The sequence below is a fragment of the Hyperoodon ampullatus genome (assembly GCF_949752795.1).
Source record: "Hyperoodon ampullatus genome assembly, chromosome: 17".
Classification (NCBI taxonomy): Eukaryota; Metazoa; Chordata; class Mammalia; order Artiodactyla; family Ziphiidae; genus Hyperoodon; species Hyperoodon ampullatus.
Genome location: NC_136930.1, coordinates 28,214,852 through 28,229,852, shown reverse-complemented (window position 1 = coordinate 28,229,852; position 15,001 = coordinate 28,214,852). Strand labels below are relative to the sequence as shown.

The 15,001-nt window shown below is 38.1% G+C and overlaps 1 protein-coding gene across 1 annotated transcript in view; it reads left to right on the top strand.

The window, feature by feature from the left end:
- Window positions 1-630: 630 nt before the first annotated feature.
- SLC7A13 (solute carrier family 7 member 13) overlaps window positions 631-15,001 on the top strand; it is a gene marked incomplete at both ends in the record, with an annotated part of 29,744 nt that continues 15,373 nt past the window's right edge. Inside the window, 1 exon segment of the mRNA XM_079722144.1 lies at window positions 631-712. Coding sequence (XP_079578270.1) covers window positions 631-712 — 82 coding nt within the window.

Below are 15,001 nucleotides of genomic sequence, written 5' to 3'. Positions count from 1 at the left end.
GCAGGGAACAAGAAAAATTATTGTTATGCTGAGATATTTTCTAGGTTGGTAATCATGTGGACATGTTGTGAAGTATGAAAACTAAACAAAAACAACAACAAAAAAACAAACTAAAAAACCTGAGAAGGTAAACATTCAAAGTACTCTGGGAGTGGAATTTTGGCATTATTCTCCACTTAAAAAAAATCTGCTACTTTGGTCCAGAAAAAAATAGTTTCAGTGTTCTTTTCGGTAAAGAGATTTCTAAATTCCCATCTGGTAGAACTTGTGACAGTCACATGAAATACTGGGTCATAATCTTTTAATACCCTTTTTAAAAAAAATTATTTTTTACTGAAGTATAATTGATTTACAATGTTGTGTTAGTTTCAGGTATACAACAAAGTGATTCATATATATATATGTATATATATATATATATATATATATATACATATATATATATATACATATATATTCTTTTTCAGATTATTTTCCCATATAGGCTATAACAAGATATTGAGAATAGTTCCCTGTGCTATACAGTATTTCCTTGTTGGTTATCCATTTTATATATAGTACTGCATATATGTTATTTTTAATACCCTTTCCCCCCCAGTTTTCCAATGAGTATTTATTATTAGGTAAGCCATGATTCAGGATCCCGGGTCGGGATCACCACGTACCCGGGTCCTCCTTTGCCACCCGGGGAGAAGGACGGAGGACAGAGGAGGTGGGTGGAGCCAATTTAGATCTTCTCAGGATGTATCGGCCCAGACTGACACCCAAGATATGGGGCTGAGGGACTTGTACACATGGTACCATTTGCACCCTGAGATATGGCTCCCTTTAGGTTTCATTGCCTTCTCACAGGGGTGTAGGTCCAGGGAGTTCTGCCTGCAGTTCTAGGTCTGGTTCTGGTTGGGGAAGGGGCTGTCAAAGGGGCAGTGTGGTGGTTCTTGATTTTGGCCTTGATGTCTTCAGCCATAGTGTTGACTCCTAGATATGCCCCCAAAACAGCTGGAAGCTCAATGTCTGATACCATTGTTAATCAGCAAACGATTTGGTTTAATTTTCTAGGTGAGTTAGCTGCGATTTGACGTGGTTTATTTTGCTGATTCATAATTATAAGTCAACATTTATTCAGAGAACAGAATAAATAGCATTTCATTTTCCTTATTTATAAAAGGAATAGATATTTCTTGAAACTTTGCATTACTCTTTTTAATGTGGATAACTCATTAGGCCTGTTGTTTTTAACTGACTTATTCTTGAATCATGTACAAAAAACTTTTAAACTATGCATTCGGGGCACTCTTCATGTACTTTAATAAACTTCGGCTGTCAGAACTTTTCTTGCACATGAATAATGCTTACCATGGGTCCATTTCAACTTAGTGGAACCCTTTCATGTTCACAAACACCACTGTTTCTGCCTCTGTTTTTCAGTTTTCATTTCTTAAGTGAGGAATCTGACTGGCCCAGCTCATCTTTTTTTTTTTTTTTGCGGTACGCGGGCCTCTCACTGTTGCGGCCTCTCCCGTTGCGGAGCACAGGCTCTGGACTCGCAGGCTCAGCAGCCATGGCTCACGGGCCCAGCCGCTCTGCTGCACGTGGGATCTCCCCGGACCGGGGCACAAACCCGTGTCCCCTGCATCGGCAAGCCGACTCTCAACCACTGCGCCACCAGGGAAGCCCCCAGCCCATCTTTTTGATCAGGTCTTAGAGAGCAACACAGGCCACTAAACCTTGTATGTGTTGGGTACAATTGGGCCAACTGCTCGCCCCTGGTAGACACAGATGCTGGGGGAAAGTGAGTTCTCACGGAAAGAGGTATGCAATGCAGAGCAATATTGGCGTTTTCGGTATATACAAAGTAGGATACTAAAGGTTAACCTAGTTCCTAGAATATTTAGTTCTTTTGAATTAAAATCCTTGCAATTTATTATGGAGCACTTGAACTTGATTTATTTCATAATAAGGATCTTAGGACAAAGAAATAAAAACAATTCTTGAAAACTATTGCTTACACTGTTGGTTGGCTGACCCAACAGTTCTCTCTACCACTTAAACTGGAGAATTTCCCTGAATTTTCTTGATTTTCTGGCAAAGGAAACATGTGAGGCAGCACTGCTGGTCTTGTCTTACTCTTGCCCTGGTGCTAAGCCTGAGCTCTAGCAACCATCTTGTGACCATTAGGGACCTTGGCAGGGGTAAGTCACTGAACTGATGTCTACCTCAGTCTTCCTCTGATGTGAGAAAAAAAGATGACTATATTTTAAAAAGCTACTCCGATTTCCTGTAACTTGATTTCCATGTAGTCCTAACTGATACAATAAAATATGGTTATACCATATTTTATTGGTATAACCATAAAATGACCAATAAAATATGGTCATGCCAAAGACTTAGAGGACTGATGATGATATTGAAGCCAAAGTGGACATCGTCCCATTTTTTCAATGCAATGTAAAATTTCAAGACCAATTTCAAAATTGAAAAGTGCATTTACTGGTTTGACATTTCTCCTTTTCAGTTATCATTTTTGTCTTCATAAGTCTAATTGTTTATATCACCACATATGAACTGGGCAAATTATATTGTCTTACAAACAATGGTTTTTACAGATTGGCCATTTCTCTCAAAGCATTATTACAAATCAATATAAAAACTTCTACTTTGGAAGAACTCCTAAGATTTAAATATAAAATGTAATTAATAGCAAAGGATAAATTAGATCTCTTTCCTTTCTCCCTTCCTTTCTTCTTTATCTCTCTGTTTCCAACTCATTCCTTCCTTGCTTAATGTTTTTCTTTATTTAATCTTTCCACTCTCCTTTAAAAAAAAAAGTCTTTCCTATAGTTGGTACTTTTCTTTTATCAGAGTAATGTGATATACTTCTCATAAAGAATATAGACATTTTTCTAAGTATTTATGCACCTTTGTGGTAGACATTTTTTCCTTATGAATATTGTGGGGATTTTGCCAGCATGTTATACAACATGTTATACAACAAAACCAGTAATGGAAACGTTTTTCAGATTTTCAGTTTCAAATAGTTTTCCCCAAGGTTTTTTTTCTGTAAAAATATAATCCATGTTTGAAGTACATGCCATTATGTCACAGAGGATTTTTGATCCAAGACAAAATATGAAATCACAAATAATAACCACATTTGAGGGGCTTCCCTGGTGCTGCAGTGGTTGAGAATCTGCCTGCTAATGCAGGGGACACGGGTTCGAGCCCTGGTCTGGGAAGATCCCACATGCCGCGGAGCAAGTAGGCCCGTGAGCCACAACTACTGAGCCTGCGCGTCTGGAGCCTGTGCTCCGCAACAAGGGAGGCCGCGATAGTGAGAGGCCCACGCACCGCAATGAAGAGTGGCCCCCGCTTGCCACAACTAGAGAAAGCCCTCGCACAGAAATGAAGACCCAACACAGCCAAAAATAAATAAATAAATAAATAAATAAGCCAAGCATTTGAAGCCCTTTAAAAAAATAATAATAATAATCACATTTGATTATTTACCAATATTTTTCCACTCACATATATAAAAACACTGTGCATGTTAATGTTATATCTTCTTGCTAAATATAGCTCCATCAGTGTCTGAGAAATAAGATAGGATTAAATAATATAATTTGGTATGTTATAAATATTTTTAACTGAACAGGATCAGAAAAAAATAAGCTTAATGTTGAGTAAGATATATTGAAAGCAAGCTTAACCATTTCCTTGCACAAAAAGGGCCACTTAGTATATAAATGAGATAAAAAAAGCAGAACATATTTTCCAGAAGTTAAAATAATCTATTGAAACACTGTTTCTCTGTTTGTATTAGTCTGAAAATCTGAACAGATAGTATTTAACCAGAATCCAAAGTTCGGGGGCAAGATTGTTGAAAGATCTCTAAGTTTAAAATCACTGTTTGTTGAGGTAAACCTTTGTTCCCAGTCTGTAAATTATTAAAATAAGTAAATAATGAGTTCCCAGGCCTCCTCATTAGGCCTTCTTGTAGGCACAGCGAGCTGTTTCCTGATGCACCTCACTCTCTGGCAGTTCATTTCCAGTGATGGTACCAGCACTTTCAGATGTGCAGAGGCTACGCCGGGGATCCCATGACTGCACGCACGTATCCTCAAGCAAATTACAGGCCAACTGTTCCTGCCATACTTTCTAGAAGTTCAAGTTTGGGAATCTCAGTGGAGGGTAGACTTCTTGCTTTAGAAGCTTCTCTAATGTCCATTCCTTTATTTTCTGTGTAATTCACTTTGATTTTTATCTCAAAGTTCTTATTTTGCCTGAGGCAGAAAACTTAGTCATTTCTAAGTAAAAATATATTCTGTTATTTTCAGTCATTTAATTTTGAAGTTTAATTATATTCACGATGTTCCCCCTGTTTAGTCTTTTCTTACTATCCTTTTTCCTGGGTTGTATTTTTAAATTTTAGGGGCTTATGCAACTCCCACTCTGGGTGATGTGGGAGGGGCCTGATCTCCTGCAGGTCTTGAATTGTTCAAGCCTACACTGGATTCTTACTTTCTATGTAATTTATCCTATCAGACTCTTGGCAAAGGCGAAGTATGATGTTTTCTCTAATGGCAACCTGGAGAGAATGTGGCATTATCTCTGCATCTACTCTGCTTCATAGCACCGGTGATGCCCTGAGCCCATTCTATCCTTTCTGTTTTGAGGATGATCCACAAAGGACCCTTTGGATGTATATCTCTTCATCCCAGTTGTAAGACCATCTGCAAAGGTAACCATGCTTTCTCCCAGTTAACATCCATGCCACAACTGGGACCCAAAGGAACTTTCAGACCCCCTTCTACACTCCACAGGTGCCACAGGTGTCTCTGGAGGATGTGTATATCTCTTTCTCTGCTAGCCTGCCACACTATCATCCCTACTTCCCCACTGAACTGATGTTCTGAGACTCAATTTCCAAGGTGGGAAAAGAAAATTCCCCACATTTCCTACAAGCAATTCTGGTGTCTGAGAATTCAGTTCAATTCTGACACTACATACCTGGAGATAGAATCAAATTTCATAGGTAAAGGGCTCAGTCCCAGAAGACCACTCTCCAATTCAGACGCCAGATGCCAACACAGTTTTTATCTGTATTTGTGACTAATTGGCTGTAAACAAGAGGTTCCCACAACCCTCTCCTTGGGTTCGATTAATTTGCTAGACAGCTAACAGAACTCAGGAAAATCCATTTACTCAGTAGATGACCAATTTATTATATACGAATCAACAACCAGATGAAGAGATGCATAGGGTGAGGTCCCTAACAAAGAAACTTCTGTCCTTTTAGAGCTTGGGGCACAGCGGTATGTGGAAGCCCTCTGAAAAAATCTGTCCCTTGGGGGTTTTAATGGGAAACTCATTACATAGTCATGATTGACTAAATAATTGGCCAATGGCAACTGATGCAACTTCAAACCCCTCTCCCCTCCCAGGAAATCAGGGGGTGGGACTGAAAGTTCCAACCCTCTCATCACTTGGTTGGTGCTCCTGGCAACCAACCCCCTTCCTGGGTTGGGATCCAAAGGTCATCTTCATTAACATAAACCCAACTGTGATGGAAAGGGCTTGTTATGAATAACACCCACTTCACCTTTATGGCCCTGAAGACAAGAACTGAGGACAAGAGACCAGAATATTTAAAAAGATGCTCCCATTACTCTTATTCATCAGAAAATTCCAAGAGTTTTGAGAGCCAGGAACTATGCATGAAGACCAAATATATCTGAGAAATATATTTTGGTCATTAGAATGACCAAATATATATACTTTTTATAAATCACAATGTTGCACCCATCGTTTTCCTATTTCCTTGAGGGTGCAGTAGGTTCCCAACTTTCAGAAATCTCAGATGGAAATCAGGGCACAAGTTTCTTCTATTTTTGGTTCCACACCCACACCCCTGCCTCAATCCCCCAGAACTTGACATAGGAGGTACGGCTAAGAGTAGTGTGACCAACTTTCCTGATTTGCCTGAGAGTGAAGGGGTTCCCAGGATGCAGGACTTTCAGTTTGAACATAGAAAGTCATGGAGTTGGTCACTTTAGAAGAGGCATGTCCTCTACAGTATGCTTAACTCTCTTTTTCCTCTCTAAAGCCCTTACTTTTTTTATTTTTTATTTTTTTTTGCGGTACTCGGGCCTCTCACTGCTGTGGCCTCTCCCGTTGCGGAGCACAGGCTCTGGACGTGCAGGCTCAGCGGCCATGGCTCACGGGCCCAGCCGCTCCACGGCATGTGGGATCTTCACAGACCGGGGCACGAACCCGTGTCCCCTGCATCGGCAGGCGGACTCCCAACCACTGTGCCAGCAGGGAAGCCCAGTCCTTACTTCTTGCTCAGAGTATTTCTTATCTACTGGGGGCTGAGAGTACTTTTTCTCCTTTAAATATTTTCTGTCTGAAAAGGGCCTTTTCAGCTTAGAAGTGAAGAATTTGATATCTATTTTTTCCCCTTCAACTTGGAAGTATACACTTTTGTTTTCCATGTAGTTATATTTTGGAGGATTAATGGGAAATCAGGAGGAATAAGAGAAAATACAAATTAATACTGATACTTCACATATCACATTACCATGTTTCTTTTTTTTTTTGAGGTACGCGGGCCTCTCACTGTTGTGGCCTCTCCCGTTGTGGAGCAAAGGCTCTGGACGCGCAGGCTTAGTGGCCATGGCTCATGGGCCCAGCCGCTCCGCGGCATGTGGGATCTTCCCGAACCGGGGCACGAACCCGTGTTCCCTGCATCGCCAGGCGGACTCCCAACCACTGCGCCACCTGGGAAGCCCACCATGGTTCTTTTTTAAAAAACTTTATTGAAGTATAGTTGACCTTCAACCATTTCAAGTGTACAATTTAATGATATTTAGTAATTTTACCAGGTAGTGTTACCATTTCCATAAAACAGTTTTAGAACATCTTTTCTTTCCCAATAAGATCCCTCATGACTATTTACAGTTCATTCTTATTCCTAGCCCTAACCTCAGGCAAACACTAATTTACTCTCTATCTCTGTAAACTTGTCTTTTCTACACATTTCATGTAAATGGAATCATACGATCTGTGGTTTTTTTTGTTTAGCTTCTTTCATTTAGCACAATGTTTTTCAGGCTCATCCATGATGTACCATGTATCAGTAGGGGTTGTTCTATTCAATGCTGAATAGTATTTCATTGTACGGATATACTGCATTTTCTCCCTATCTATTCACCAGTTTATGGATGCTTAGATTGTTTCCAATTTTTGATTATTATAAATAATGCTGCTATGAATGTTTTTGTGTAAGTCTTTTTTTTTAATCAGTTTCTGCTTTATAACAAAGTGAATCAGTCATACATATACATCTGTTCCCACATCCCTTCCCTCATGCATCTCCCTCCCTCCCACCCTCCCCATCCCACCCCTCCAGGCGGTCACAAAGCACCGAGCTGATCTCCCTGTGCTCTGCGGCTGCTTCCCACTATCTATCTACCTTACGTTTGGTAGTGTATATATGTCCATGCCTCTCATTCGCTTTGTCACAGCTTACCCTTCCCCCTCCCCATATCCTCAAGTCCATTCTCAAGTAGGTCTGTGTCTTTATTCCCGTTTTACCCCTAGGTTTGTGTAAGTCTTTGTGCAGATATATATTTTCATTTCTCTTGGACTTAGGAGTAGAATTGCTGGGTGATATGGTAGTTTAATGTTTAACATTTTGAGAAACAACTGAACTGTTTTTCAAAATACCTGCACTACTTTACACTCCCACCAGCAACATAGGAGGGTTCCTGTTTGTCCACATCCTTGCCACATCCTTGTTAATGTCAACATAACATGTTGTTAATGTCAGTCTGATTTATTAGAGCCATTCTGGTGGACGTGAAATGGTGCTTTAAATTTACATTTCCCTAATGCATGATATTGTTGAGCATCTTTTCATGTACCATTTTTTCTTCATCCATTCCTGTATCTTCTTTCATAAAGGACTGTTCACAAGTTTGACCATTTCTGATGGATTATCTTATTATTGAGTTGTCAGCATTCTTCATAGGTTCTGTGTATAAGTCCTTTATTGGGCATGTGTTTTGAAAATATTTGCTTCCTATCTATTGCTTGTCTTTTCATTTTCTTAATGGTGCCTCTTGAAGTGCAAAGGTTTTAAACTTTGATGAGGTCCAATTTAATAATTTTTAAATTTTATGAATCATTCTTTTGGTCTTTCCCTAACACAAGGTCTTTCCCTAACACAAGATTTTCTTTTACATATTCTTCTAAAAGTTTTACTGGTTAACTTATTTATTTATTTTTTTATTATTTATTATAAATAAATAAGTTAGTATTTAACTCATTTATTTGTTAGAGTTAAAATCCTACATTCAAGTATATAATCCATTTTGAGTTAATTTTGTGTTTATTCTGAGATGAAGTCTATCTTTTTGTGTGTGGATCTAATGGTCCCAGCACCATTTGTTGAACAGACTATCCTTTCCCCCACCAGTGATTTGTTTTGGCATCTTTGTAAAACAAATCAGTTGACTTAAATATAAGGCTTTATTTCTGGGCTCTCAATTCTCTTCCATTAATCTGTATACGGTTGACCTTAAACAACACAGCAGGTTAGGGCCACTGGCTCTCCTCACATTTGAAAATCCACATATAACTTAGAGTCTGCCCTCTACACCCAAGGTTTCTTAACTGCAGTTCTACATCCGTGGATTCAACCAACTACAGATTGTGTAGTATTGTAGTACATACTATTGAAAAAATCTGCATATAAGTGGACCCTCACAGTTCAAATCTGTGTTATTTAAGGGTCAATTATATTTACATGTCTATATGCCAATACCAGACTGTCTTGATTACTTTAGCTTTTATAGTTAGTTTTGAAATTAGGAAGTGGAAGTTCTTCAACGTTGTTCTTATTTTCAAAATTATTTTGGCTATTAGGTGTTTTGCATTTTCATATAAATTTTTGACTTTGTCAATCTCTGTAAAAAGTTTTTTGATAGGGATTGTGTTGAATCTATAGATCAGTTTGGGAGAGAACTGCCATCTTAACAATATTGAGTCTTCTAATCCATAATCATAGAATGACTATTTATTTAGGTCTTCTTTAATTTACTTCAGCAAAGTTTTATGATTTTTAGTGTATGCTTTGCACTTCTCTTGTTAAATATATTCCTAAGTATTTTATTCTTTTTGGTGCTATTGTGAGTGAAATTTTATTCTTAATTTTGCTCATGTATCAAAATACAATTGATTTTTGTAAATTGATGTTGTATCCAGCAAGCTTGTTGTACCTTTTTTAAAAAGTTAATGGACTTTATTTTTTAGAGCAGTTTTAGATTTACAGAAAAATTTAGCAGAAAGTACAGAGAGTTCCCACATACCCCTCCCCCCCACCACTCACCTCTAACCCTTCTACACAGATTACTCTATTATTAACATCTTGTTAATATGTTATTTAATACTAAAAATTGGCTTGCCATGTGATCCAGCAATTGTTGGATCTACTGTAAGAAATACATTTGATGAGCCAATACTGATAAATTGTTATTAACTGAAGTCCATAGTTTATATTAGTGTTCACTCTATGTTGTATATCCTATGGGTTTTTGCAAATGCATCCACCATCACAGTGTCATACAAGTTGTTTCACTGCCCCCAAATTACCTGTGCAACACCTGTTCATTGATCCTTCCCTCCTTCCAAATCCTTGGAAGCCACTTGTCTTTTTACTGTCTCAGTAATTTTGCCTTTTCCAGAATGGCATTGCTGTGAAGTTAATAAACATTAAATTAGGTTTTGTTGAGTCCTGTGATGGCAGATGGTGAGCCCTGGTTCAACAAATGACCACAAGGGAATTGAAATAGAGAAGTTTATTGCTCACAGGTCCTGGAGAAAGTACACAGCATATGTTGAAGGACCACATGGGGAGGTCAAGGCATGGTGTAGGCAGAGAGAGTGACAGGATGTGGGACATGTGCCTTTATTAAGGTCCATGGGTGGAGTGCTTTGGGGTTTCCAAGCTAAGTCATATTGGTCAATTCAAACCAAAAAGAGTAGGGCTTTGATAAGCTCCCCAACTGTCTTATCTAAGGGGTACACAAGGGGAAGGCTCTGGGAGGAGGGGTGACTGTTTATCACAAGGGCTGTTGGGGAAGTCATACTGAGAACTTACATTTACTTGTGACTGCAGGCTGTTATCTGGGCAATGTTCTTGCATGAGGAGCTAATGCCAGTTTAAGACCCCTGCAAGTTTCTTGACCAAAAAAATGGATGCCAAGGCTGCAATACCATGGAGTAGCTTAGCTAAATTCTCAACAGTTGGAATCATGTATTTTGTAGTGTTTTTGAATTGGTTTCATTCACTTAGCAATATACATTTAAGGTTTCTCCATGTCTAATCAATTCTTTTAATTGCTGCATGGTTTTCCATTGTATACCACATAACAATACTCCGTTAATATACCACAGATGTTTATTCTTTCACCTCTAAAGGATATCTTGGTTGCCCTCAAGTTTTAGCTAAGTTATGAATAAAACTTCGTGGGCAGGTTTTTGTGTGGAGATAAGATTTCAACTCATTTCGGTAAATACCAAGGAGTGCAATTGCTGGATCATATGGTAAGCCAATGTTCAGTTTTTAAAGAAACTGTCAAATTGTCTTCAATGTGGCTATACCATTTTTGCATCCTCACCAGCAATAAATGAGAGTTCTTTTTTTTTTTTTTTTGTGGTACGCGGGTCTCTCACTGTTGTGACCTCTCCCGTTGCGGAGCACAGGCTCCGGACACGCAGGCTCAGCAGCCATGGCTCACGGGCCCAGCCGCTCCGCGGCATGTGGGATCTTCGCGGACCGGGGCATGAACCCGTGTTTCCTGCATCAGCAGGCAAACTCTCAACCACTGCGCCACCAGGGAAGCCCCATAAATGAGAGTTCTTATTGCCCGACATCCTTACTAGCATTTGGTGCTGTCAGTGCTGTTGTCAGTGATTTCAGCCATTCTAACAGGTGTGTAGTGGTACTTTAATTTGCAATCCTCTCATGACATATGATGTGGAGCATCTCTTCATATGCTTATTTGCCATCTGTATATCTTATTTGATAAGGTATCTGATCAGTTCTTCTGCTCACTTTTTAATTGGGTTGTTTGCTTTCTTATTGCTAAGTTTTAAGAGTTCTATATTTTGGTACCTTACCAGATATGTATTTTGCAAATATTTTCTTCCAGTCTGTGGTTAGTCTTTTCATTCTCTTAACAGTGTCTTTGCAGAGCCAAAGTTTTTAAATTAGGAAAAGTCCAATTTATCACATTTTTCTTTCATGGATTGTGTTTTTGGTGTTGTGTCTAAGAAGCCATCACTAAGCCAAAGGTCACCTAGGGTTTTTCTTACATTGTCTTTAAGAGTTTTGTAGTTTTGTGTTTTATATCTAGGTCTATGATATATTTGGGTTAATTTTTATGAAATGTGTATGGTCTGTGTCTGAATTCTTTTTTTTTGCATTTGGATGTTTAGTTGTTTCAGCACCATTTGTTGAAAAGATTCTTTTTTCTCCATTGAATTGCCTTTGTTCCTTTGTCAAAGACCAGTTGACTGTATTTGTGTGGGTCTATTTCTGGGATCTCTATGCTGTACCCTTGATCTATTTGTCTATTCTTTAGCCAATACCACACAGTCTTGATTGTTGTAGCTTCCTTCTGTTTTTGATTTCTAATTTAACTCTATTTGTATGACAAATCCATTTAAATTTATTAATATTTATTTCATGACTTAACGTATGATCTATCTTGGAAAATGTTCCATGTGTGGTTGAAAATAATGTATATTCTGCTGATGATGGGTGTTAGGTTAAGTGGGTTGATATTTTTAAGTTGTATAAATTCTTTTTGATTTTTGTTCCAGTTCTTCTATCAATTTTTGAGAGCAACGATTTTTTTCAACTCTTTTTTTTTTTTTTTCTTTTGGTCATGCCGTGCGGCTTGTGGGACCTTAGTTCCCCTATCAGAGATCGAAACCTGGCCCTCAGCAGTGAGAGCCCAGAGTCCTAACCACTGGACTACCAGGGAATTCCCGAGAGCAACTTTGTTGAATTTTCTGTTTTCACCTCCAATTCTGTCAATTTTAGTTTCATATATTTGGGACTCAGTTATTAGGTGCTTATAATTATTATTTGTTCTTGTAAGTCAATCTTTTTATTGCTATAAAATGTTTCTCCTATCTAGTAGCATTTTTTTTAAGCCTATTTGTCTTTTATTAGTATAACCCCTCCAGCTCTTTCTTGGGTACCATTTGCATTATGTATCTTTTAACTTATTTGTGTCTTTGAATCTAAGTGTCTCCTATGTACCATATATAATTGGATCATTAAAAAATATTCCATCATGCCTGTCTCTGCATTTTGGATCAGAGCATTTAATTATTCACATTTAATGTAACTGCTGATAAGGTAGGATTTATGTTTGCAATTTTCCTGTTTGTTTTCTATATGTCTTTTTTATTCCTCTGTTCCTCCATTACTACCTTCTATTGTGTTAAATAGATATTTTCTAATGTACCATTTAAATTCTCTCTTTTTCTGTTTACTCTTTTTTAAAAGTTATTTTTTTTAGTGTTTGTCCTGAGGATTACATCTGGCTCCTTAACTTAGAACAATCTAATTTAGATTAATATTAACTTAATTTCAGTAGCATACAGAACCTTTGTTCTAATGGAGAAGAATTTTGCTGCATTCCCTCTTTTTTCCTATGTGATATTATTGTTATATAAATTATATCTTTAAACATTATAAGACCATCAACACACATTTATATTAATTGCTTTATACAGTTGTCTTCTAAATCAGATAGAGGAAAAAAGTTTCAAAAATTGCATTTGTATTGTGTTTTATATTTATCTATGTAGTTATCCTCACTGATAATCTATTTCTTCATGTGGATTTGAGTTACCATCTAGCGTCTTTTCATTTGAGACTGAAAAATTCCCATTAGAGCTGGTAGTTGTGAATTCCCTCAGCATTTGTTTATCTTGGAATATCTTAATTTCTCTCACTATTTTGAGGAATAGTTTTGCTGAATATAGAATTCTTGATTGACAATCTTCCCCCCTCCACCCCCAGCACTTTGATTGTATCATTCCACTGCCTCTGGCCTCAATATTTTCTAATGAGAAGTTAGCATTAATCTTACTGAGAATTTCTTATACATTATGAGCATTTTTCTTTTGATGGTTTCAAGAATCTAAGTTTGATTATAATGTGCTAGGGTATGGACTTATTTAAGTTTATTCTATTTGGGGCTCATTGGTTTTTCATCAGTTTGAAAGGACACTAGTCATGCTGGATTAGGGCCCACCCTAATGACTTCATTTTAAATTGATTACCTCTGTAAAGACCCTATTTCCAAATATCATCACATTCTGAGGTACCAGGTATTGGGAATTAAACATGTCTTTTCGAGTAACACAATTCAACCCATAATATAAACTTTATAGAATTAGTCTAGGAAAGTGATTAAGCACATACATACACACACACACACACACACACACACATACACACACCAGCAGCAATAACAACAATAACAACAAACTTTGGGGAGGGGGGATCTGATTTCCAGAGTTGCCACATTCACATTATCTAAAATGTCCAGTTTCAAAAAATATTTTTGTGACTCATGAAGAAACAAGAAAGGCACAGAGGAAAAAGAACATATGAATACACAGGAAGAAAAGAGCATGTAACTGGAGTCTTGCACCTGCAAACCAAGAAATTCTGTGGATTGCCAGAAATCACTCAAATTTGGATGAGATGAGGAAGAATTCTCACCTAGAGATGTCAGAGATTGTGTGGCCCTGCTGAGATCTTGATTTTGAACTTCTAGCCTCCAGAACAATAAGACAATAAATTTCTGTTGTTTTAAGACACCTCGTTTTTGGCAGCCCTGATAAACAAATACAGTTTGTATTCCCTAGTGTGCAGCCACTGTGTTCTCTACTAGGTGGGCTTAGTAGTCAGCTAATGACTGATCAGAGATTCCCATAAATACTTGGGACCAATAAGCCTTCCAGTCTTTGCTAAGGAGCTCTCCGTGTGGGTTGAGGCACTCCTTTTATGCTCAGGCAAATTACTAGACTAACTTACACTTCATTTCCGGTTTTCACAGGGCCTCAGTATCAGCCAGAGGTGAGAGCTTGGAGCCCTGTTAGGTCTTTCCTGGGCATTTATACAGCCCTGAATGTGCACATGGCCTTCTAGATATTTAAGAATATATAAGCTATTTCCAAAGGCCCTTCTGGACATTTCCTATTTTAGGCTGGAATTTTTTTCCCCTGAACTGGCATTGCTGCCTTAGGCTGTTGCTGTGTTCAACAATTGTAGTTGATTGCTTGAGTTAAATACTCTGCTGAGAGGGATTTTTCCGAGCCCTGCATATGGGGTTTTTCAAGCAGCCAAGAGATAAGTCCAGTAAGAAGAATGCTCTGGAGATGGTGCTCTTGGAGGAGCTCCTGGTTTGCCCCTTTTCAGTGGCTGCAACACTGTTCATTTTTACAGCTACAATATGTCAGGGCTGCTGGTTTTCAAGACTAGTTCAGAGTTAGGGGAAGGAGGATGGGAACAGGCCAAATTTAAAAATCCACAAACTCAACTATTCTAATGGAAGTTCAGAAGTTTTTCTTGAATAAATTCTCCCTAGATTGAGGCAGGTCTTGGGTTAGTTTCTAAAGTACAGAAAAAGATGATTTTGACAAAATTTTCAGTATTTTGTTGCTTTTATGGAAGAGCAGACATATAGGGATCCTCAATCTGACATTACTTATATTTTAAATCAGGGCTACAAAAAGTAGAATTAGACATTAAGAACATGAAGTAACACAGGATTGGAGGCCTATGAATTGGACAAGTTCATTTACCTCTGTAAGCTTTTTATTGCATATCTGTACAGTTGAGGTAATGATATACACTCAACAAGACTGACACCGTTAGGTCTGCCTTCATGACAGATCTTCTCTTACGAGGGCA